Source organism: Phyllostomus discolor, chromosome 2 (assembly GCF_004126475.2).
Source record: "Phyllostomus discolor isolate MPI-MPIP mPhyDis1 chromosome 2, mPhyDis1.pri.v3, whole genome shotgun sequence".
NCBI classification, from domain to species: Eukaryota; Metazoa; Chordata; class Mammalia; order Chiroptera; family Phyllostomidae; genus Phyllostomus; species Phyllostomus discolor.
In genome coordinates, this window is record NC_040904.2 from 29,363,985 (window position 1) to 29,391,443 (window position 27,459).

At 31.0% G+C, this 27,459-nt stretch overlaps 1 protein-coding gene across 1 annotated transcript in view; it reads right to left on the minus strand.

The window, feature by feature from the left end:
* SI (sucrase-isomaltase) overlaps window positions 1-27,459 on the minus strand; it is an 86,581-nt gene that overhangs the window by 15,943 nt on the left and 43,179 nt on the right. Inside the window, exons 25-36 of the mRNA XM_028504854.2 lie at window positions 26,174-26,377; window positions 24,005-24,159; window positions 22,537-22,705; window positions 20,020-20,116; window positions 19,811-19,923; window positions 19,594-19,719; window positions 18,485-18,613; window positions 17,567-17,677; window positions 15,315-15,377; window positions 9,030-9,146; window positions 7,001-7,088; window positions 5,923-6,061 (exon numbers count right to left, since the gene is read on the minus strand). Of these exons, the coding sequence (XP_028360655.1) occupies window positions 5,923-6,061; window positions 7,001-7,088; window positions 9,030-9,146; window positions 15,315-15,377; window positions 17,567-17,677; window positions 18,485-18,613; window positions 19,594-19,719; window positions 19,811-19,923; window positions 20,020-20,116; window positions 22,537-22,705; window positions 24,005-24,159; window positions 26,174-26,377 (1,511 nt within the window). The remainder of the gene's footprint in view (window positions 1-5,922; window positions 6,062-7,000; window positions 7,089-9,029; window positions 9,147-15,314; window positions 15,378-17,566; window positions 17,678-18,484; window positions 18,614-19,593; window positions 19,720-19,810; window positions 19,924-20,019; window positions 20,117-22,536; window positions 22,706-24,004; window positions 24,160-26,173; window positions 26,378-27,459) is intronic.

The following is a 27,459-nucleotide window of genomic DNA, read 5'->3' on the forward strand; positions in this document are numbered from 1 at the left end:
ATTGAATATGTGTGTTACTAGATTTCTGATCAAGAAGAACTCTGCATAAATTATTTTCAAAATAGCCTTGTCTAGTGTGGTGGTGTGGCTCAGTGGATTGAGTGCTGGCCTGCCAACCACAGGGTTATTGGTTTGATTCCCAATCTATCATGTAAAAAAGTACTTTAAATAGTTTTCTTTTAAGGAAAAACCTAACTTTGCATTAGAAGAATACCTTCTGTAAACCTTCACAGAATATTTCTTATCTGAAAATCACTTGTCACCACTCAACAAATAATTTAACATCCCATCACTACACATATTTTATAAATATTTCTAACACATCTAACTTTACAAATAATTTAGTCACAATGAATTTAGTTCAATTTTAAGAAGCACATTAAACCATAAGACAGTTTATCTTCTGTTGTCAATTGACTTTGAAGAATATAGCTTACAGAAAGAATTTTAATGTTTTCTTACAGAAGTATTTTATTGGGTTTTATAATAGTTTACACAAGCATTTTTAAAATATTAGAAAATTTATAAAACTATCTTGAATTATTGGAGAAAATTTATTTTAAAGAGAAAATAATTATATAAAAACATACTTGTATATTATAAAAGAGGACTATATAAAAGAAGACTATTGATTTGAAAATTTTAAAAAATTTTAAATGATCTAAGAATGTGTTTATTTTAGTGATGTTTACTAAAGGTAATCTCAAATTAATTCAAAAGTCTATTGTTTTTTTTAGTTGAATGAATTTTATAAAATTTACATTTCTCAAGAATTAAGAAACATAGCAGCCTCAATTTTATTTGAAAATTTAGTATAGTTACTTTGAGAACAAAATTATTCTTGATGTGAGAATATTTTCTGAAACATACAGTAAAAGGTAGACCTTGAATTTTACTCAAAACTTGAGCTACAATTAAAAAAAAAACAGCCAAATTCACATAGAGACCTCATGGATGTTCACTGCTCTGTGTTTTACTGATAAGAATGAAAACATCTTAAGAAAGTAAAAAGACAAAATAACTCAACTGTTAACATTTTATGCACACAGTCAGACATACTTGTACATGTGGAAACTAGGTACAAATGAAAAGCAATGGAACACAATTTCTATATCAATATAATCAAGATCATTTTGTGATTCTGCAAATCTGGTGAATCTCTCTGTCAAAGATACCCTTTGTGGTTTTATAAACACAATAAAGAGAAATATACACATAATAATAGAAAAGAAGCTACAGTTATTGTTTTTTAGTGTTTTAATTCTTTGAAAATATTTCTACATCATTAGCAGAGAGCTAAATCTTACCAATTTAATGGAATTAAACATATGTTTATAACATGATTCTTGAAAAATTACCTGAACATATACAGGTATACAGGAATTATTGAAGGGTGTGAAAAAACTATCACATTTCTTCAGGACAGTTTTGTTGTCTTTTTAACTTCTGTTTGCTTTGGAAAAGGAAGGCCCTACAATTATTTCATACAGATCACTGGCTTTTGACACAGAAGATGTAATCAGTGAGGACTTGCTCCTCTACATTTTTGTTATAGTGCACACCCATGTCTGTTGTTTTTAATTACTGGTGAAATCAATTGATAAATATTCTCTAAATACTTATATCTCTCATCTCTGATTGGATGGCATTATATTATTGAAAATACAGGTTAGTGTTGTTTAGAAAAAAATTTATTACAGGATTGTTTTCTCAATATTTATTTTAAAAGCTCTTTGAAAACTAAAGATACTTTATTGACTTATTTTTAGAAAGGAAAGCTTTCAGTATTATATGTTAATACACTTTAGAAATAATAACTTTTTCATTTAACATTTCAAATTGACCCACCATTAGATTTTTAAAAAATGTAATATCAATTTCAGGTTTAGCATTGTGTAAAATGTTTTTTTTTATGATGAAATAGTTCTATTTTTGTATCTAGCATAATAAATAACCAAATTAAAAAATTCTTTTGGTGAGAAGATAATGTGAAAAACTAACTCATGAAAAACATTTTATGGACTTAAAACAAATTTGGGGGGAGTAAGGAGGGTGGGTTAAGGTGGAAGAGAATATAAAGGGATAAATAGTAATGAAAAATACAACAAAAATAAATTTTATAATTTCAAAAAGATTTATAACAGCTATATCAATATCCAACACAACCACATTAATCAGAAGCAATGTCTAAAGCCCTGTCTGGTATAGCTCAGTGGATTGAGCACAGGCTGCAAACCAAAGGGTTACCAGTTCAATTCCCCGTCAGGGCACATGCCTGGGTGGTGAGCCAGGTCCCTAGTGGGGGCTATGTGAGAGGCAGCCAGACATTGATGTTTCTCTCCCTCTCTTTCTTCCTCCCTCCCCCCCTTTCTAAAAGTAAATAAATGAAATATTAAAAAAAGAAAGTCTTCCTTTAAAAACAAAAGAAGTAATATCTAAGACACATGTGTTCAGTATATGTTTAGGTGACCAACAGCGTAATAGAAAAAAATAAGTTACAGCTATAATTAAGAAAACTTCCAAATTAGTGAAAGGGTAAGCTGGATCCTATTTGTTGTTATCTATACCAGTCTTATTTTTCACTAAAAATTTTAGGAAGAAGTCACTTCCCACAGTACACAATTCTCCTACCTACAAAAGGCACTCTTAGTCTTTCCAGATAGACACACTAAACATAGAAAAGCAATTTATTGCAATTGTCCAAGTTGTAAACTAACCCAGTCTATAGGAATATCTGAGAAAATAATTTATATCTATTGACTTTGTAAATACCTTTTAAATTTTTATTACAGGAATTTTGGGCATTTACTTAAAATTTGTGTATTTAACACAACCAGAACTTTCAGAGAATCAAAGATTTTGATTTTCTCATGTTTTCTCTATTAAAAAAATAGCAATGAGTAAAGTCATTTAAGGTATTGTTGAAGATGAAAATATAAAGTAACTATTTATATGCTCCTTGAATAATTGTCTGAAGTTTGAACACACAGTTTTAGGTAGTTTTTAAACTGAATTTCTCCCTATATTACTATTGTAAGCTTTGTTTCAATACATTGGAATTTAAATAGCAATAGAAGGAGTAAATTGAAAAGTGAAAGTTTTTTTTATGATGTATATATATGAAACTTTTTAATTTGTTATGGTATATCCCAAAATCTCTAAACCTGTTTACAATTGCACAGGCTGATTATTTAGCTCTTGTTTCTGAATACACTCATTCTATTCTTCCTGTGGTTTGCTTTTTTCATGCTAAGTTTCATGCTAACTGAAAAATACAATAAGAGATAGTTGAATGTCAAATATGTGTGTTTGAAAGACAGCAAATGAATCACAAAATGCAATGATAAAATGTTATAATATGGATGACTGAAAGAAACAAAGGGCATTTTTAATACTTTTGGTTGTCTCTAATGATAAATAAAAAGTCTTCACTCTTCACCATATGCTTAAATGTAAAGGTAATTTACATATAGAACACTTTCACATTTTTCAAAGTCTTTAAACATGTAATGACTATATTTAATCTCTAAAATTTTTTGAGAAGGAGGCTACTGCTTTTTCTCATATAACTCAAAATATGTATAAATTGAGATACTTAACTCAACATTTAACACTTTAATCTGCTTAACTTAAATAACAAACATGGTGGAAATCTTTACTGAAAAGTATTATGGAATGGAGGGAAATTAAAATTATTAACGAAATGTATTATGACAAATTAAAGGTTGTTCTTCAGAAGATATCTCTCCTATAATGTTATTTAAGAGTTAAAATGAACCTTAAACATCTCCAAATACCTTTGTCAACTCTTTAAAAATTAACCTACTTTTCCCTTAAATTTATTCACATAATTTTGGTAGCTGTAGTAGGATAATAATGGATTTATTTAAATTTACTAAGCACTCTGTAACATGTCAGGAAACATGGTAGATTCCATAATGTGCTCCAGAGTTGAATTTCCTGACCTTTGAAGAAGAAAACATTTTTTCATATTCCCTTAAATTAAATACTTTCATCTTCAAATGCATACTTTTTGCCAGCTGGATGATGAATCAATTATTAATACTTCAGTCCTTTTTAATATGTGTAATTTTACAGTGAAGTGTGGTTAACTAAGGATATCCATGTTCCATTATTACATCACAGTAGGGTTGATTGAAAGAAATGTTTTTCTCAATAAAAGACATTGAGACCTGTTGAAGACCAGTTTATTTACTCTTAAGAATGACATTCCTTAGTCCTTGTGTGTGATCTTAGTGTCCCTACTTTTGGATTTAGTTAACAAATCTGTGGTCACTCATTCATATAATATCTTAAATAATTCATCTATTCAAGGTTGAAAAAGAGACTTGTGCTAGAAATAGGATAAAATGTTTCAGTAAGTGAGGTAATATTACCCACACTCTTTATTCCAAAATGTTTTCTCATTCATTTACCTACTTCAGTTATATACCAGGGAGATAGTTTTCAAACTTTGCTGCTCATTAGAATCACCTGGGTAATTTTTTAAAGTTCAGCTCCTTAGGCTGTACCATAGGCTGATTAAGTCAGAATTTATTTGAAATCTCTAGGGGATTACAATGTATAATTAAGAGCCAGTGAGCTGGAGCTGCATTGTGTAATACAGTGTCCACTAGCCATGTGGGCTATGAAATAAGCCTAAATTTATTGCAGGCAAGAAGGGACTGGAAAGAAGTATTCAAAGTCATGAAAGGCAAGGACCTACATCCAAGATTACTCTATCCAGCAAAGCTTTCCCTTAAAATGGAAGGGCAGATAAAGTGCTTCCCAGATAAGATCAAGTTAAAAGAATTCATCTTCACCAAGCCCTTATTATATGAAATGTTAAAGGGACTTATCTAAGAAAAAGATAAAAAATATAAACAGTGAAATGACAACAAACTCACAACTATCAACAAATGAACCTGAAAGAAAACAAAAACAATGAAAACAAAAACTAAGCAAAAAACCAGAACAGGAACAGAATCACAGAAATGGTAATCACATAGAGGAATTTCAGTGCGGAAGGGGAAGGAAGGTATGAGGGGAAAAGGTACAGGGGATAAGAAGCATAATTAGTAGACATAAAGATAAAAATGGTATAGGAAACAGAGGACTCAAAGAACTTATATGTACAACCCATGGACATGAACTAAGTGGGGATGCTGGACAGTTTTGGGACAGGGCAAAGGGGGGATAAAGGGAGGAAATTGGGAAAACTGTAATAACATAATAGATAAAAATACCTAAAATTAATAAAATTGGAAAATCCATTCCTAAGTGTATTGTTCAACAGTAATATATAGTTAGTAGTTACCACATTAGGCAATACAACATTATAGGACATTTTTTTAATTGAAGAAGGTTTTAATAGATAATGCTAATAAATATTTGATACTCAAAAAATGGCCTGGGTTCCATTATCTTTGTCCTCACATGACAGTTTGTTTAATGTGGACATTAAAGTTTGAGAAGCTTAAGATAATTCACACATACTCTAATTTGCTAATAATTCATGTAAAAAACAAATTTAGCCAATTATTAATATCTTAATTAATGATATCAAGTTATATATTATTTACTCATTTACTCATTCAAAACTATTTATTGAGCACTTACTATTTGTTAGGTGTTCCCTACTATGAGCTGAGTATATGGTAGGGAACAAGATAACACAGTTTAAGATTCTTTTGGAAATAAGATACAAATTCAAAGCAATGGTTCAGATGAAAGAGAGAGATATCAAAAGGAAAAGCACAAATTCTAAGTGTCATGAAAGACCAAGTAAGTTACAGATAACATTGGGAAGAAAAGTGCCACAAAATAATGCCGATAATGAAGAACTCTCAAACTAGATAACATTAAATCTAGTATCTAAAAGACAGTAAAGAGTCAGAAAGGAAAATTATGAACACTACTTACTCATGACTAGGTTTCATTTGTGACCATCCATAAAGATTGTGAACATTGTAATGCAAAACCGATGACCCATCACTAAGGATATGCTCGGTCTCCATACACATAGTTCTGGTGTGTAATCCTTCAGCTCTTCTTACAAGGTCTAAAAACCAATGAAAAACATTAATATATTATAAAGTGCCTGACATTAAAAATGTGTAAAATATAACTGTATATTCTTCTAGTATAAATATTAATTTTTGCTTTAAATTTTATTGATTTTTAAATCATTTGCATACTTTGCCAATGGTATTATAAACAGAAAAAAAAACAGTCTATAGTTGTAATTGATTGTAGTTACTATTGTGATTGAAAAAATATGTGAAAAATTTTACTATAGTCAGTAACAAAAATATTACTAATAATTAATATAGCCCAGACTATTGTAGCTCAGTGGATTGAGTGCCAACCTGGGAACCAAGGGGTCAGTGGTTCAATTCCCAGTCAGGACACATGCCTGGGTTGCAGGCCAGGTCCCCATTTGGGGCAATGTGAGAGGCAACCACACACTGATGTTTCTCTTCCTGTCTTGCTCCCTCCCTTCTCCTCCTTCTAAAAAAAATAATCCCTTCTCTTCCTTCTAAAAAAAATAAAAATCTGTAAAGAAAAGAAACCAAAATACTAAAAATAATAATTAATGTAAATTAGGGAAAAAACAAAAAATAAATGCACTCCTAAATGTCTCTTATACTTTGTTTACTTAGACGACAAATACTGATTAAATGGATTTAAAAAAATCAATTCTGTGCATAAAACCCTGGGGTTAGGAGCCAGGCAAATACTATAACAACATTAATATTTGATCCATTTTTTTTCTGAGTTTAAGATGCATTTTATTTTCAGGGATTTGTCCTAACTTTCTATTAACAGTTACGAAGTTTATTGCCTGCCTAAGTGTATGTAGATGAAGTGTGGTACCGTGTGTAGGTGGGTAGTAAGAATTGAGAATGTGAATCCTGTTGCCTACATCATAAGATATATAACCTAATTAACTAATTATTTATAACATGATAACATCAAAGGGAAAGCAACAATATTGTACCTGGAATATAAGGTGGAAAATTTAGCTCTTGACTTCTGCATTTATAATCAGCTGCTCCATTTACAAAACTTGATGGTTCATTCATATCCTTAAAAAAAACAAATAAATAGAAAACAAATTTAGAGCACATATTCTCAAAATAACTAATTAAGAGGGCCAATAAGCATATTTAAATAATAAGTATTACTCAGTATTCTAAAAAGCAAAAATCTACATCTCAATGATACTAAAGACTTTAGCTCAGTATGCCTTAATTGTTTATAATTCTTTGCCTACTTTTAACAAACACATAATTTTCCATTTTTCTCTGTATATATAATATAAGGGGTGAATAAAAAAACAGAGTTATCTTCTGGAGGGTGGGCTCCTTGTATTACAGGCTTCCCCCACTAGGTGAGTGTTCTAAGAACCCATCTGTATCAGTTCAAAACTGTTCTGAGCAGTGGAAAAAAAGTTCAGTAAGTGTGTTGCATCAAATGGAAAGTACTTTCAAAGTGACTGAGGTTTAAACATGTAAGAATAAAAGAGTATTTTCTAAATAAATTACATTTTGGGGAGGGTCTCCCTTCATATACATATAAAATTGATTATTTCCTAAACATAAAATTAAATTATAACAATGTTTATTCTCCCATGCCCTCTCTTGAACACTCATGCCTTGGAGCCAGCCTTATGCCAATTGCTTGTTTTAAAAACAATAGTTTGTGGATTTTAAAACCCTAACATATATCTTACAAATACAAAAATAAAAAACTTCTAAGAGTATGTGAGCACACGTTTCAGGGTCCTAGTACCGACATACAAAGGGACCACCCTCTAAATATATAAATTAGCTACAATTATTCTATCTACCTGAAATAATGGTTATATTTTCTGGATCAAGTTATCATTCTTGGAGATATATTTAAAATGATCCATTATAGTACATAACTTTATATATGAAATAAACTTCCAACTCTGGCTGGTGTGACTCATTGGATTGAGCACTGGCCTGGGAACCAAGGGGTTGCTGGTTCAATTCCCAGCTAAGGCACATGCCTGGATTGTGGGTCAGATCCCTGGTAGGGGATATGGAGAGGCAACCACGCATTGATTTTTTTTTCCTCTCTTTCTCCCACTCTTCCTCTCTGTCTAAAAATAAATAAAATCTTTAAAAATAAAATTAAACTTTGTATTACCCATTAATTAAAAAAACAATGTTTTAAAGCTTACACATAACAACACCTTTTAAAATGTTCTTTAATAAGAAAATAAGTAAATTAATGCATACCTGTTAAAAATCAACAAAGAAATGCCACCTCCCGAAATTTAGAGAAGTACTATATAAAATCTCCTGTATTAAATATTTAATTCTAGTAAGCTTTTGTAATGCTGTCTCAAATTCTATTGTTAAGAATATATCCTGACTCATGTAGCTCAGTGGATTGAGCATGGCCTGTGAATCTCAGGGTCACCAGTTTCATTCCTGGTCAGGGCACACGCCTGGGTTACAGGTCAGGTCCCCAGTGAGGGCCACACACAATGAGAGGCAACCACACATTGATGTTTCTCTCCCTCTCTTTATCCCTCCCTACCTCTCTCTCTAAAAATAAATAGATACAAATTTTTAAAAAGAATCTTGTTAACATTTGAAAGTTAAACCTAAAATTAAGAGATTGAGAGATAATTTTGCATAATTTATAAGAGATTATGATTTCTTACATCATGGAGAGTTGAATATGAAATGTGTACTATACTGAATGAAAATTAAATAGATATTTGTAAGCACATAAATATTAGAAAAAGGGGCTATTTGGGTTCATTTATTAAGTTGAAAGTATTTAACTTGAATACTCAGAAAATAGCATTCATATACATAAATTGAATCCGTAAGACTGTATTTAACAGTCCCTTGCATAGGAAACTTTTATGGAAAAAGCAAATGAGCTAATTTTCATAAAGAATGGTTTGTTGACATTATTATAATCTATTAAGAATTTTGCATCAATACACAATAACTTAGAATATAAATTACTTAATGTTCACTTACAATCCACAAACCATCGAACTTCATTCGGGTATTGTAGAAATCGACAATTTCCCCCGCCCACCATTCTGCTGTGGAATTCCTGAAGAAATCTGGGAAAGCTACATGAGCTCTGGAAGCCTGTAAAAATAAAATTCAGAACCACAGGTATAAAATCATAGAAGAGACCACATGTGTCTAAGTCAGGTATTTATCTGTCAGATCCAGAGGTTATGGACAAGTGATAATAATGGCAACCTGATATCAACTTGAACTGCACAAATGCGTATGATTTTCCTCAAAGTATCCCAGCAGCAATGGGGAGTGAAAAGAGAGACAGAGACATACAGGGAGAGGGAGAAGAACAGCCTTGTGAATCCGGTATAGGTTGTAGAGAAACCACTCAAAACACAAAAATATATTTTCAGTATTTCTTAGAGTCATAGGGAAGTTTTTATGCCTTATCCTTAGAGCCTTACTGCATCTTTACCCTTGTGGAACAGCAGGTGGGGTAGAAAAAGGCCTTGGTTAAACCTGTGTTTCAGATTAAAAAAAAAAAATGTTTACATGGTTTACTGCTCTTCCAGAACCAATATACCAAACCACCACCCCAACCAGCTGTTTATTTTTCTCTCTCACATCTAACTCTTCCCAACCAGCAGAGAAAAGTGATTTACTCCTGTCCTTACTAAGAAAATTCCCTACTTGCCAGCCTACTCATATAAATTCCAAGGTCAGAGTTGATGTGTTAGCAGAGGAATAATCTGCAGACAAATCATTTCCTTGAAAAATATAGCTTCACCTGAATGCTTTTTTGTCACATTTTAAGACTGTGTAGTAAATGACAGAATAGTCTTCTCCATGCACAGTGTACAGGAGGGCATTGAAAATGTAGAGACTAGAAAATATAAAGGTTTACAAAACCAATATATCATGGGTACTGTTAGACTTGAAAGACACTTTATTTTATTATTTTTCCCCAACTTATACTTTCTTGATACAGAAAAAAAGGCTCAGTGTGGTTATGCAATGAATAATACCTATGCTAGGCTCTCCCATAGATTATGATGAGAAATGGTAAGAAAGGTAACACCATATTTTGTTTTGTAACTTCCATTGCTCTGATCTTTCTATAACTCCATTCATTTTCATGTTTATTTTATGAAATAAAAATAGTTGGCTGACTATATTCCTTTAATACAAATCATTGGTTATATATAGAAATTTCATCAGGTATGTGTGATCCAACATGCTTTATAGCTTTTGTGGAAGAGGATCTTGAAAGATTACACACACACCATTGCAAATTGAAGCTACCCTCAAAACCTATATAAAAAAGTTATACCTGCCTCTCCAGTGTTGCCAATATTACCTAAGATTAATAGGTAGAACTTCAGTTGAGATAAAAGTTACTATTTTTCCTGAACAGTATGATTCAGTAATCCTTTGACTCTACTTGAAAAAAATTTGGTTTTAAGTAAAAATGGTCCTCTAATTTTGCACACTGAACTTGAACTTTTATGTGAACTAGTATGATTTAATGATTATACTTCGATCTACCTAAAAGACCAATTGTCAACTCTTTTCTAAATACTTCTCTTATTTTTGAATTACAGTTGCTATCCCATATTAGTTTCAGCTGTACAACATAGTGATTAGACATTAATATATCTTATGAAGGGATCACTCTGATAAATCTAGTAACCATCTGACACCATACATAGTTATTACAATGTGTATTATTGACTGTTCTCATGTTATACTTTATATCCCCATGACTATCTTGTAACTACCAATTTGTACTTCCTGACCCCTTCACTTTTTTCAACCATCCTCCCAACGTTTACCATCTGTCAATCATAAAATTCCTCTTTATATCTATGAGTTTGTTTCTGTTTTATTGTTTGTTTTGTTTTTTAGACTTCACATATCAGTGGAACACATGGCATTTGTCTTTCTTTTCCTGACTTATTTCATTCAGCACAATGCTGTCTAGGTCCATCTATGTCATTGTAGATGGCAAGATTCCATTCTTTTTTGACAGATGAGTCATATTTCATTGCACATCTAAACTATTTCTTTATCTACTCATCTATTGATAAACCCTTAGGTTGCTCTCATATCTTGCTATTGCAAATAATATTGCAATGAACAAATGAATGCACATCTCTTTTCAAAATACTTTTGTGGGAATTCTTCGGAAAAATACATAAAAGTGGAATTTTCGAGTCCTTCTTTTTCTCTTCTTACAGCCTTTGTTATAAAGTCTACACTGTCTGGTATCAGTATTATTAACTCAACTTTTTTTTGTTTCCATTTTCATGAAATATCTTTTTTCATCTCTTTACTTTTAGTGAGTCTTTGGTGGACAGCAAATAGAAAGATCTTGTTTTCTTATTCATTCAGTTATCCTATGTGTTATTTTTTTCTTTTTATTAAATTTATTAGAATGACATTGCTTATTTGGTTGAAAAGATCATATAAGTTTTAAGTGTACATTTTTCATACATTATCTTCACATTGCATTTTGATTAGATCATTTAACCCATTTACATTTAAACTGTTAACAGATATATAATTATTGCCAATGTATTACTCATATTTTTACTCATTTCCCTTTCTTTTTAAAGAAGTCCCTTTACCATGTCTTGAAATACAGATCTAATGGTGATTAACTCCTTTAGCTAGATATTGTCTGAGAAACACTTTATCTGTCTTCTGATTCTAAATAATGACTAGGTATATTTATCTTGATTGTAGGTCCTTGCTTTTCCCCACTTTGAATATTTCTTGCCATTCCTTCTGGCTTGCAAGGTTTCTGTTGAGAAATCAACTGACAGCCATATGGGAGATCCCTTGTAGGTAATTAACTTATTTTATTGATTGCCAACTCTTAGTTTTGTTGATTTTTGTTCTCTTGTTTAGATAGCACTTATTTCATGTATTAATAGTCCAATCTTTATCATTTTATTCTTTCTTATGGTTTTGGGCTTAGTGTGTTCTTTTTATCCTAGTGCTTCAAAGTAGAGAGTTAGATTGTTTATTTGAAATCCTTCTTCTTTTCTACTGGAGGCATTTATCACTATAAATTTTCCTTTTAGACTGCCTTTGCTGCATGCCTAAGCTTTGATACATTGTAATTTCATGTTGCTGTGTCAAGTTATTTTCCAATTTCCTTTTTTATTTTTCCTTGACCTATTTGTTGTTCAAAATTGTGGTGCTTAACTTTGTTGTATTTGTGAATTTTCCAGTGTTTCTTCTGATGTTAATTGTTATTCATTGTGCCCAGTTTTTATTCAATGTATAATTTTGATATTCTTAAATTTGTTAAAACTTGTTTTGTGACCTAACTGGTGATATAACCTAGAGAATCTTCCATGTGCTTTTGGAGGAACACTTTGTGAAGTATATGATTTTCTGACCACTATGCTATATCCCTGAAGCTAATACAATATCAGATATAAACTATAATTGAAATTAAAGAATAAGAATGAATCAATACATTTATTAACAAAGAAAAAGAAAAAAGTCAGGTAAAGAAAATCAGTTATGAATAATAAGGCATTACAATAAATGTCACAGAAATAGAGAGAATCATAAGAGTCTATTATGAACAATTACACAGCAACAAATGGATAACACACAACAAATGGATCAAGTCCTATAGGAATACAACCTAACAAAACTGAATCATGAAGAAATATGAAAAGTTTACCAACACAGAAAAGACTAGGATAAGATGGATTCACTGGTGAATTCTACCAAACATTTAAAAATAACTAATGTTAATCCTTCTCAAATCCATCCCCAAAAGAATGAAGTGAAGAGAATACTTCCTTTCCAAAGTCATTTTAGGTGGCCAAAATAACAATGACATCACAAGAGAAAAGAACACTATAGAACAATGTCCCTGATGGCTATAGATGCAACATGTTCAATAAAATACTAAGAAACAATATTCAACCGAACAGTAAAAAAGGTCACATACTAAGAACAAATGGGATTTATCCTTGCAATGCAGGGCTCATTTAATCTTATATAATACATTAACATAATAAAGAATAAAAATCACATAATCATCTCAACAAGAATTGAAAAAAATGTGTCGGACAAAAATTCAACAAACTTTCATGAAGAAAACTCTCGATACACAAGAACAACAAAGTAACTTACCTCAAAATCATAAAGACTGTATACCAAATGCCTATAGGTAATATCATACTGATTCAGGAAAAACATTCCTATAATATCAGACATAAGGCAAGGATGCTCATTCTTATCACTTCTATTTAACATATTATTGACAGTCCTAGCTAGAATAATTAAGCATTAAAAATGCAATATAAAGCATCCAAGTCAGAAAGAAAAAGGTAAAAATTTCATCTTTGTGAATGCCATAATGTTATACACTAATGATGAACTATCTGAAAAGAAAGTTATGAAAACAAGTACATTTATAATAGAAAAAAATAAAAAATACATGAATAAATAAATAAGAATAAACTAAAGTGGGTGAAAGACTTTTATACACTGAATACTACAAAACAAAACCTTGTTAAGTAAAATAGAGAGGCCGATCAATAAAACCATAACACATTTCAGGGAATGAAAGAATTAATATAGTTAAAATATTATACTCCCAAAAGTGATATATAGATTTAATGCAACCCTTATAAAAATCCCAATGTTACAATTCATATGGAATCACCAAAACCCCCCCAAAACTAAATAGTCCAAATAATATTAAGAATGTAGAAAGAAGCTAAAACCATCACATTTCCTTATTTGAAAATATATTTTCAAGCTATCATAATTAAAACAGTGTGGTGGCACCATAAAAATTAGCACATAGACGAATGGCACAAAATAAAGATCACACAAATCAATACACAGATATATAGTCAACTGATCTACAGCAAGGGTGTCAAGAATATACAAAGGGAAAAGGGAAAGTTTCCTCATCAAATAATGTTCAGAAAACTGAATATCCACATACAGAAGAATGAAAGAAGTTCCTTATTTGTATACTACATACAAAAATCAGCTTAAATGGACTTAAAACTTAAATGTAATATTTGCAACTTCAAAACTAAGAGAAAAACACAGGGAATCTTCAGTATATTTTGTTTTAGCAAAAATTTCATGTATATAACACCAAAGATATCGGGAAAAAATAGACAATTGTCACTGAATCTGACTAAAAAGTTTCTGCACAAGAAAAGAAATAATCAACCAAGTAACAAAGCTTCCTACAGGATGGGAGAAAATATTTGTACACCATATAGCAGATAAATAGTAAATTACCAAGGTATGCAAGATAGTCCTACGCCTATATATATATTTTTTTAAAATAGCTCATTTAGAAATGGACAAATACTTGAATAGAAATTTCTCTAAAAAAATACATACCAATGTCCAACAAGTAGGTGAAAAGATGTTTAACTTCATTTTTGCCAGGATAATGCTGATCAAAATCAAAATACATGGAGCTCTCTCCAAATATTAGCAATAGAACTACCATTTGTGGGTAGTTATCCCTCAAAAAAACTGAAATCAGTATCTCAAAGAGATACCTGAACTGAACTCTGAACTCCCATCTTTACTGCTGCACTGTTCACAAGAGTGAAGGTGTTGAAATAACCTAAATGTCCTTCAATGGATGACTTGACCAAGACAATGTGGTGTATACCTACAATGAAATACTATTCAGTCTTACAAAAAAAGAAAATCCTGCAGTATGAGGCAAAATGGATGCACTTGAAAATATTATGCTGAGTAAAATAAATCAGGTACAAAAGGATAAATACCGCATTCCTCCATTTATATGAGGTATCTAAAATAGTCAAACTCATGAAATGAGAGAATGCAGTGGCAGTTGTCAGAGGCTGCGGGGTGGGGATAATGGGGAACTACTATTCAATATGCGTGAAGTCTAGATCATGCAAGATAAGTTCTAGTGATCTGCTGTACAACATTGTCCCTAGGCTCAAGGATGCCATATTGTGACCTTAGAAATGTAAAATGATAGATGGCATAGTGAGTATTCTTATCACAACAAAATAAAAAATTAAAGAAAGAATGATTGCTTGCATTGAATAAGATATGTAAAATTACTTAACAGAGTGACTTTTTTGGTAATTAAGAAAAAATAAATACATTTGATTTAAATATAACCTGATATAGATAATTAGAAAACAACCCATCTTTTTTTTTGAGGAAATTATTCAAACGGAATGATTGGTGAAAGTGATCATTAAATCCACGTGCTGAATTTCCTTCAGTTATATAGCCAACGAATGTAAAACTTACATTAACAGCTTCATCTTCAGTCTGAGTTTCATCTATTGTTATATTGGGTAAATCTGGCCAAACCTACATAGAAAGAGGTTGAAAATCAATTTAAAATAACTTCAGTATTATGACTGTGTTGTAAATAAATCAGAATTTTAGAGGCATATTATAGATTGAAGATCCCAGATTAGTAATCCCTTCAGTTTTTTTTTTCAGTTTTTTGTTTTGGTATATGTGCTTTTTGCAACCTATTCCCATTTTCCATATTGATATTCTATTTAATATAGCAAATAAGAAAAAAAAGCTAACTTTTGTAGCAGTCAGTGATGTGGAAAACAATTCATGTAACCAAAGTTCTGGTCCAGAAATAATATGAAAACCATATATTAAAGTTTATTGAATGTAGTATATTAAAACTATTGGTATAATTATTCTAAAATTAAAATATAAAAATAATGAATATATTTTTATTTAAAAGGAATTGACTCTCTGAGTTGAATGATGCCATGCTGAGGCAAATATCTTCATGGTTTTCACAGTAAGTACTAAATCTTTGTTGCTGATTGCGGAGGAATGGATTAGAGGATACAAATCTGACAAAGTAGGAAGGAAAAAATTCCTTTTTATGGCCTACATGTCATGCTCTGGACTTGCATGTTTCTAAAATGAGGTTTTTTACTGTCTATCATAGTTTTGTTAGCTGGGAATGAGTGGCCAGAAAGGAAATAAAGGCAGAGCCCTCGCCATTACAATCTAACGAAGAACTTAATACAGGAGGCTCGAGCAAAAGAACTCAGCAGTCCTAAGCTTGCCTTGAGAAGATTTCCAGGTGTCCCAAGAATTACAAGCAAAATAGAACAGGAGGAGGAGAGAGCCCTTGAGTCTGTGCCAAGAAAAGGGGATTCTGTAAACTTCTATAACCATCTTACTAAGTTTGCAAGATGTCCTAAACATCACAAGCAGGAATCATACAGGAAGGGGGAGGGAAGAGTCATCCTTGAGATTCTATGCTGGAAAAGGGAGCTTCTGTAACAAATTCTCTAAGAAGAAAAACTTTGCTGAGAAAGAAAGGCTTTTTAGCTGTAAATTATTCCCAAGGCAGGGGAAGAAGGGGGAACCTAGTAGCTAGCTGAGACCTATAACTCCTGAATCCCAATAGTCAGCGTACTTAGATTAGGTAAATATCTACTTGTAGCCTCAAGTGTATAGAACAAACTCACTGACTTAGTAACAACATTCTTTCCTCTATATGTGGGGAATTTACACTTGCCAGTTGCCTGTTTGCTGCTCCATGCTTGTCTGGGTTTCACAAATAAACTTATTTCATTTCCACTATGGTGTTTGTCTCTAACTTGAATTATTCTCTTGCAAGCGAGACAACAACAAAGAGACAAGGGGGAGGAGGCCTTGCGACTCGGGTCTCTCTCTCCCCATCTGTAAAGTTTTTTTTTCTACTTTAATTTAACCTTTTTTATTTTGAAATTAATTATATTCAGACTTACAGAACAGCTTGAAAATATACCTAGAGTTTTTTGTACCCTTCACTGTGCTCCTCTAATGTTAACATAATTATAACTACTGTATAAGTACCAAAACCAAGAAGTTAATATTAATATTATACTATTAACTTACCTATAGGCCATTTTGAATTTTATCACTTTTACCACTGATGACCTATTTTTGGTCTAAGATCCAAAAAGAATCTCATAATACATTTAATTATATCTTCCATTATGGGATTTTGTTATTTTTTTTCTAGTAATGATTTATTTTTTCCCCTTTTATATGTCAGCCAAATCAGGATATTTTCTAAAAGATATTAATACACAAGGTCTGAATACTGCTGTTTAAATGCAATATAGTAAATTATATTCCTTGTTCAAGTCAGGAATATAAATTAGCTCTTAAAAACATTGTTTACTTTTTTAATAAGTTTTTAAGAGAAGTGCATAAATTTAAATGACAAGGTATAGAATAATGATTTGCTTTGTTACTAATGGTAGTTTTGTAATAAAACACAAAAGGTTGCAAGAAATACAGTAAGATAATTTAAAGGTGAAACAAACAGCATCGAACTTACAACTTTTATGAATTTTTTCTCTATTTCTAATAATTTGGATTAAACTCAAAGGAACACATAATTTTCTTTATTAATTATTAAGTCATACCATTATAGTTATATTTCTCTATGTTTATAACAATTTTTTAATTTAATAGAAATTTTCAACAAAATATTTTTCTCATATTTTATTTCAAGGTCAAATCAATACCTTTGCCCAACAAATATCATTGGTATTTGGCCATTTGACAAAGACATCTTTTTCCTGTCCTCTTTGAAATGCAGGGTAAGGCTTCGTTTCATTTCCTGAAATTGCTGGATCCTAAATTGAAATGAAATACAAACCAAGTTACTATGAAATAAAACTATAGCCTCTTGGGTAGTTATGAAACATCCTAATATTCTATTAAACATGCATGTAATATATCATATGTATGCACACATGTGTATATACATATATGTCATATACATATATGCGATGTATCATATATAGCGTCATATTATGCTTTCAGAGACATGAGCTGAGGCATGGACTGATGATACAAACTTTACTCTTCTATCTGTACTACCTTCTAAATTTCTTATAAAAATTAAGAACTTTGAAAATATTTAAGCTATAATTTCAAGCAAGATTACTAGAGGTTTTGTTTTTATTTTTCCAGTGGGATTTCTCACTATGTAGCTTGCTTCTTATGAAATAATGGTACAATATTCTCCCCAGTGAATCACTAAGTTGAAGGCAAATTTTTAAACATGAGAAAGATAAGCAGCAGTCCTAGAGAATAATTTGGGAATTGTATGGGAATAGAAAACCCATCATCACTTGGTGATATCTTCCGTAAATCAAAGCCAGTTTACAACAGGGGTGATTACTAAAAACCAGGTTGACTTTTACTCCCACCTTTAGTCTTAGATCTCTAAAAGATGTGCCAAGTACACAAGTAGCCTGTGGCAGCCCATGTAAACAAAAGGAAGTGTTAAAGGAAGAAACTTTTAGATTACAGAGTAGATTCCAAAGTTATATACTTCCTGTTTTGAAACACCCCCCCATATCCCTCAATCTAGGAGAGAAATCTTAATAAAACTAAGATAATAAGGCTTGCATGAAATGTAAAATACAAATACTGACCAGGATAATAATGTATCTCATTCCTTCACTTCTTATTTTGTCAACAAACTGAGGAAGGTCTTGGAATCTTTCACCAATTGTGAAGTCCAGCTGCCTCTCCATGTAATCTATGTCTGTGTATTGAACATCCTGAAAAATAGGAGAATTGCGGTAGTGCGGCAAGAATCATACTAATAATCCATTCATTATTACAAGATGTGTTTTAACTAGTAAATGTTTGAGTGTTATAATAAAATTATAATGTAGGCATAAATAATATATTTTTCATTATTTTCTGTCAGTAGACATTAGCTAAATTTTCCTCTAGGTGTTATAAAACACATGGCTAATACAGTAGACATAACTTTTTATTAAAAAAATAAGGCAACTTCCTTTTTATAAAAAAATTCACCCTCATATTTCTACATCATTTACTACATAGTTAATGTCCTCATAATAATATATTCAGGAACTATGTATTAAATTCTATTATATTTACCGATATCTTATAATGAGGTCTTTCTTATTTTTCTTAGAAGGAGTTGTTACATATGCCTCCCACTCTACATTTTCATGCTGATGTGTTACTAGGTGAATTTCTGGGATTCCTTAATATCACTAAAATCTCACAGGGACTAATTATTTCTGGATACTCAGGAGTATTTATTTTCACAAACATTGAGAGAAGAGGATATTCTGCCAGCCCTCTAATTCTATGTTTTAACATTACCAGTATCATCTATCTCAGGCAAACAAAAATCACTCTGTTTCACTTCCAATTTCTTTCCTGTAATTTGTCACAGCAGTGGATGGAATAATTTTGTAGACCCTTACTCTCACGCAGAGGAAATACAGAGAATGTGTCTGAACAAAGTTTATGAGAGAAATGCAAATGCACAGTAACTTGTTTAGTACATGGAATTGGAGAGAAAGTAGGAAAAAACTGGTAATATTCCTGTTCATTTATCAATCTAATAAAGATCATTTACAAAAAGTTCATATCCAATTCATTAGGTGCTACTAGAAACTAAGCACTAAATGTTTCCAAATGCTTAAAATATTTTTAAAGTATATAACTGTTTATTCATTCCAGTGTTATACATCACATACTTAAAAGTTTCTATACATACATATGGGATCCGAGCCGCTATCATATCCTCATACACTTGCCGAACCTCTGAAGTATTTCTGTACCCATAACGACATATTTGGAATCCCAAAGCCCAGTAAGCTGGCATGACTGGTCGGCCAATTACCTTTGAAAACAAAAATAATTTGTGAACTAAAAGAATTATTTATAGTATAAAGAGAACTCTATGAATTTTCTAAAAACAAATTTAATCCTACTTCATGGTATTGCTTTGTCACAACTTCTGGATTTGGGCCCAAAAACATATAAAAGTCCAAGATTCCTCCAATGATGCGGTAAGTTAGAGCAGGTGTTGGCTGAAATGTAACATCTGGAAATTCAAAATATGATATCATTTTATTTGTGTATAAAATATTTATTAAAGAGTAACATATAAGATGACAAATTTTAAAAATGATTGTCTTACCCATTCCATTGCTGTTAAGTAAGAGAACCCCATGAGAATGGCCCTCATCTTCCAGAGCCATGTAATAGGGATGAAATCCATAGGAATTAAGTTTATACTAAAATAAAATAAATACATAAATAAACACAACATATATTGAGATAATAATGCAATACCATGTAATTTTGTCAATGTAATATTTAAATTTATTGTATGATCAAGCCTAGGAATTAAGTGCTCCTTCCTTGCATAAACAATCAAAATCAAATGCGTTTCCCTTAGAAATTATCTTCTAAAAATTAAAACAGTTATTGCTTTAGAGTATGCAAATAAATATACAAATATACAACTGTAACATCTGCGAATGCTGCCTGATAACTGATATAAAATGAAGCATTGGCATTAGAGTAATTGGGTTTCTTTCTATAGGTTAGTTATGTTAATTTATTTTAAAAACTTGCACTTCCTTTTCAATAACATAATTTCCTAAAAGTGATTAAAGAGATTGCTGTGGCCAGATGGCTCAGTTATTGTAGCCTCATCCCATACACCAAAAGATTGCAGGTTTCATTCCTAGTCATGGCACATTCTTAGGTTGCAGAAGAAGATTTAAAAAAATGAATAAAGTGATTAAACTACTTAAACTAAAGGAATTAATATGATAATTATCTAATTTTATATATTTCATATTTAAATGGTAACACATAATAGTTTATATTTATAAAACATTTCACTTTGTTTTTAGCTAGAACTTTTTACGTTTTAGAATAAAAACTGTTAGATAACTCAAAAAATTAAAACTGGATCTGACTTTTGACCCAGTGATCATTCTTCTGGGAATATATATGAAGGAACCCAAAACACTAGTTTTTAAAAAAAAATGTTATTTATTTATTTTTAGAGAGAGGGGAAGGGAGGGAGAAAGAGAGGGAGAGGAACATTAATGTATGGTTGCCTCTCATAAGACCCCTACTGGGGATCTGGCCTGCAACCCAGGCATGTGCCCTGACTGGGAATTGAACCAGTGACTCTGTGGTTCACTGCCTGCACTCGATCCTCTGAGCCACACCAGCCAGGGCTCTAAAACATTAATTTGAAAGAACATAAGCACCATTATGTTCAGTGCTGTGTTATTTACAGTAGCCAAGATACAGAAGCAGCCCAAGAATCCATCAGTAGATGAGTGAATAAAACACTATGGGACAGTTCCATACACAATGGGATACTAGTGGGACATAAAAAATAAAATTTGACCCTTTGCAACAGTATGGATGGACCTAGAGAACATTATATTATGTGAAATAAGCCAGTTAGAGGAAGATAAATACCATATGATTTCACTCATATAGGGAATCTAATGAACAAACTGAACTGACAAGGAAAATAGAGGCAGACACATAGGTATAGAGCAGGATAACAGTGAAGGAGGGTGAGAAGGTAAAGGGGTGGAGGAACTGAGCAAAGAGGAAAAAGAACTCATGAACATGGGCAACAGTGTGGTGATAAGTGGGGGGAGGGGGTATAAGGGGACTAAATAGTAATGGAAAAAAATCAAATAACCAAAACATACTCATGGCCCTGAAATGACCTGCTAAAGATCACAAAACTTTGAAGATAACGAGCTCCAAAGAAATACACATCTTTGACCCTCAGGGAATCCCAGGAATTGATTAATACGTAAAAGATAATTTATATATTGAGAATAAAGGTTATACCCTAATAATGACAATGTTAATGTTGAAAGCTTTAACAAAGTAAATTTTGGTCAAATATATTTTTTCAGTTGGCATAAATGAAAAATCACCTTTATAACCTAATTTTGAAGTATTGTGATGCAAAAAAGTTTGAGCACCTAAATATGAAAGGTGGTTGCAAAGTATACACATTTTATAATTTCACACTTAATACATCCTTTAAATTAGCATCACGTATTGCAAATAGAAATAAGGTAACATTTTATGAGAATGTCATTTTTACGTGTCTAGAATAATTATAGTTAATATTCTTTGTGCAGTGCATTAAATAACATTTAATTAGTAATGTGCATTTAATTAGTAAGTCAAAACATTGGGAAAAGTGACACGATCTCATAAAAACATTTCCTAAAGATGTAAGTAGCAGCAAAGACTCATAAAAACTCACACCTGCAGCTGGGTGTCATAAAGGAAAAAAAGGTGGCATCAGATCATTGTTGAAGAAAACAAAAAAGTTAGAGAGTCTAATCGGTTATTTTCTAAAAGCTGAGTATAAATACGTATTTGGCAGGGAATACTGAATTTGAATGTTCTTTTTATGCAGTTGAGAGAGTACGGAATTGGCTCACTACCTCAGTCCTCACTGTACTCAATGTTATTGCTTTTGCTAATAATTACTGGTGATTTATTTAGTTTGTTTTTCAGAAAATCATTATAGCAGCTCTGGGAATCTCCAGCCCCTTTGTCATGACTTCAATACCAAAGTACAGGCCTACACAGAAATGACTTGGATCCTAATCGTGGTCTCAGGTACTTCATGAGGCAGTACAACATTGGTACCTACACCAGGGGGTTGGTCTCTTGTGAACATTCCCCAAGTGTGCCAGTTTAGATTTCGCTTAAATGCTGAGTGCTCCACTTCCCCAAAACCATATATATATTCTGATGGCAGGCGAGTAGATATTTGAATGAACTTGTCATTAAAAGCAAATCCAGGTAAGTGAGAATCCCAACTGAAAACAAAAGAAAACAATTATATTTCAGGAAATATTCATGAAGGTGTATCACAAATAACAATGGTAATTCTTTCTTAGGTGAGCTGAATATCAAAAATATTTTCTCTATATAAATTATTTGAACAAGATATCAATTAGACATGTTATTGTTCCAATATATTTTTCTTTTTGCTAAGTTAAAGAATACCTAAAGTATATTTCAAATATTCAGCATCATTACATGGTTATATATGTTTATATTTAGACATGCATTGCTTTTAAACTAAGATTAATATGAAGTTATTAATAATATATAATCTGTAAGTCACATATGTTCTAGAAATCAAAAGTCATCCATTTTACTGCTTCTTTGAGATAGTAAGAGTTTTTCTATAACATAATAAATAGAAATCAATACTAAAATAAATTATTTTACTTTTATCTTGCTTTTTGTGTTTATTCAGTGTTTACCAAAAAATTCTAGAAGAAATGTTTTATAGAGAATGTGTTGTATTTCTAGTCATTTGCAAGAACAAAAGAAAAGGGAAAAAAGAGTTACCAGTGTAAGAAAACATAAGTATTATAAAGATTTTGGGACATTTAAATTTTTACATTAATTATTTTGAAAAGGTGTTTACTAAAGAATAACTATTCTTAAATAATAATAATTATATTTTTGCACTGGAATTTTTTTTACAAAATAACTTAGATTCTGATCCTTCGAAACAAAAACATAATCATAACACATTTTTCAAAATAATACACACATACTTTCTTCATTACATGTATCCAGTATGACAATACCTGAAAATATCTGAATAACACCCTCAAAAGTATAGAAAGACAAGCTTAAATTACACAAAAGTATCCTTTAATATACCATAAGTTTTTAATTTATTCACTGCAACAAAAATATTTATGTGCATTTATCAATGCCTGGCAGAAATAGTATTAACTCAGTCACATTCCAGAACAAATAAACTTTGATTTCAACAGTTCTTACAAAATATTTACATAACACATTTTCAGTTACTTATTTTGCCAACATTCATCATGCTTTTCAACAGGAGTTTTGGTTTGGTTCTGAACTGGATTAGAAGAATAAGTCTGAGAGTTAATAATAGAATAAATCACATCGAACGTGAAAGAGAAATTTTAACAATTCTTAATGATAGTTTTATGATGTTAAAAGAGGTCAAAACCATTTTTAGTGTGATGACACTCTAACTCAGTGAAGTCTGTGAGAATAATCATCTACTTTTCTTATCTTAGGCTAAAATGAAAGTATCATTCGTAGCAAATAATTCAATCACTTACATAACTCTGCCTGTGCTTCGCCGTCGAATCTGGATGCCAAAAGGATTTTCCTTGATTTCAGCATCATAAAGTCTATTTTCATAAGTACTTGTTGGTGTAGTTGGAATGTTTAATGGTACTGGAACTTCATATCTCTTATTTTTGGGATCATAAATCTATTGCAGGAAATAATAAGAACAGAAATGTTTTGCTCTAGTTTGGTGACATATTACATAAATATTAAATAATTTAAATAATAGTTAAAACAAGAATACTTAGGATTTTTGTTTATATAATTCTTAATTCTGTATCCATAGCATGCATATATATATTTCTCCATATACATACATAAATATGCAATGAGACCAAATTGCCTATTGCATTTGACCTCTTTAAGATATTTTGTAATTCATTTTTCTATATAATGAGAAATCTTCAAAATCAACTTTTAAGGCTAAATAGTTCCACATGGGTATACAAAAGTATTTACCACTTCTGTTTAGACATAGAAGTTGTTTCAATAATTTTGTCCTATGTAGTAAATACTATTATTGACTACAATATTTACTAATGTTAACATTAATTTATATTTATTGGTATCTTTATTTTCTCAGTTCATTTCCTGGAAATGAAGTATTAGGTCTGAGTATTATTAACATTTATAAGGCCCTTGATATCTACTTGTAAACTGTTTTCCAGAATTATTGTACTAATTAATATTCTCACCAAAATGTGTGCTCTAATGCTGTTTTATGTTACATAAGTGCATTTCTTTTCTAAATTGTCTTTTATGTCCTTGATGATGAGGATGAAACTGTTTCTGCATGATTATTCACCATTTAGATTTTCCACTCTGAATTTGTCTTTTGTTCTTTTGATTTTTAGTCTATATGTAATTTTTTTATTTCTCAGTATTATTTCTTTTGTTACATGTCTGCTTATAATCTTAATATTTTCTTGTTTGTATGAGCTGAAATTCCTTGCCTTTTATGATAAAGGTATCAGATATTTATCTATTTATTGTTTGTCTTCTGATTGTTTATAATGTTTATTAATGTTGAAATGTATAATTTCTACATAGGACATTAGATTTTTATCTATTGGATACATGACTTTGTATCTGTGGTCTGAAAGAACTTTACTAGCCATATACAAGATAAATATGCAGCTATTTTTTTTTCTGGGCTTATATTGGTTAAATCTTAAATGTATACATTGTATCTTTATATGCTATATTTACATACATAAAACAGACTTTCAGGTAATGCTAACTGCACTTCTGTTTTAATTCTGTAAATTTTATCTATTTTTATATACATTTTAACTATCACCATTGTCACATGTTTATTTTTCCAGAAAATATAAAGGTTATTTTATTAAGTCTCAAAATGTATTCCACTGAGATTTCTATGGAAATTATTTAAAAGCATCAATTGAACTAAAATGAGTTACCTTTATAAAATTTAGTCTTATTTAGAGTTTCTTAGTACTTATTTAATAGCTATCAACACATTTTAATAGTTATTTTGTACAGAGAGTCACTCCTATAATTGTTTAATATTTTTTGTTTATTTGATTATTCTTCCCATATGATTTTGCTAATGAGATTGAACACAATTTCAGTTTCTAAATGGTGAAGGATAGTAAACAGGAAGCATTTCTGGTAAATATTATTTTATATTCAGTCATTTTGCTGATCTTATCATTTGTAACAGTTTTTTTTTAGTGGATATCCTTGGAGCTCTTTATTTTTAAAAAAATTCTTATGTGTAACTATTGAAATGATTATTTCTTTTACATGGCTAATTAATGGGTAAAAAATTTAGATCACTGTGCAAAAGTAATGAAAATAGTAAACATACTGTTTCACTTTTTTGTTTATTTTAACTTGATTACCAACATAATGCATTCAAAGTAATTATCTATATAGCATAATTGAAATATCTTTTAAGAAATTGCCACTATATGTTTAATTATTCACAAAGTTAGCAAAAATGAAAAGCCTTATTTATTGTGCACCTAGCTATGAGCTTTGTAAAGGAAAAAAAGCTTCATTTGTATAAAATCAAAATGCTATCAATCCAATTAATAATCCTTAATACTACACTAAAGATCTAAGCACTGAAGGTACTCAAAATCTCTCATCTTGACAAATAAGTCATGCAGTGGCGTTATTTATATGAAACATACCTTAAACTGCAGCATGTCATTTTTGTGATATTTCACTTCTACACGAAGAGTCGAGATGGGTTCAGAAGGCCGATTTCTTTGGGCATTGGTACTCTTCAGCTGGAGGTCAGCTGTTACGCCCATGGAAGAATACTTAGTTGAAGTGACTAAGTAAGAGTTGTCATTTCTAGGAAAGTAACACTCAGGTGCTTGGGATCCAGAAGTCTAAAAATGCAATACATGTTTACTGTCAAAAGCTGTAAGCATTGTAATATTTGACAAAAATAAAGATAGACATATTTAATCACATGCTGTATAATCTACGGATATTATTGTTTAATATAAAATGAAATTGCAGTCACAATGTAAAATATCTATTATGCAACCTGAGGTACCATGTACTAAAATGTTATATATATAATATTTACATTTTGTTTCTAAAGATAGACCAGTAGAGCCAAAAGATTAAATCTCTATTTTTAATTCAGAAAATAGAATGATTGTATGTGTCTTTGCAAAAATTAAGTATAGTACTCATAATAACTATCAATATTGGTAATGTCAACAGTGTTATTTCTGTAGCTGGGATGAAATAATCTTGCTGTGTAATTTATGGAAACAAAAACCTATAGACATAATATTCAACAGATAAGTTTTCAAAAACTTGGTTTATCTAAGTAATATCTAAGTAATTTAAGTTAAAAATGTACTTTGAATAGGTTTTATTTTATTTTTTAATACTCAGGGCTGCTCATCTCCACACATCTGTATGTTTTAGAAGTAGAAAAGTTACCACTTAGAATGTTACCTAAGTGCTATATAATGTGCATGTTTTTGCCCAAATTTTTTAGGGAAAAATAAGGATACCCATTGTACATGGGTAGTACTAGATACTTAAAAACCATCTTTGCTTGTTTTTGATCACTTCAAAGTCCATGCTACACATAGTGTAAAAGCAACCACAGGGGACTGACTGTGATACCTAGTGGGCTAACCAGCCAACTTCAACCTCTTGATGTTTGTAAACAAGCCCTTCAAGGTCCTAATGAAGAAAGAGTGGACCTTGTGGATGCAGTCAACTGGTAATGATTTAACACCTACAGGCAGGATCAAGAAAGCATCCTTTGACCAGGTTTGCAGTTGAATCTTAAGACCATGGAACAGTGTCAAGAAGGAAGTGGTTGTGAAATCATTTAAAAATTGTGGCATCAGCAATGCTATGGGTGGAACTGAGGACGATGCATTTTACTGGGATGAGGAAAGTGACTCCTCAGAAGATTCCAGAAATGTAGAAATTGAAGAAGGCA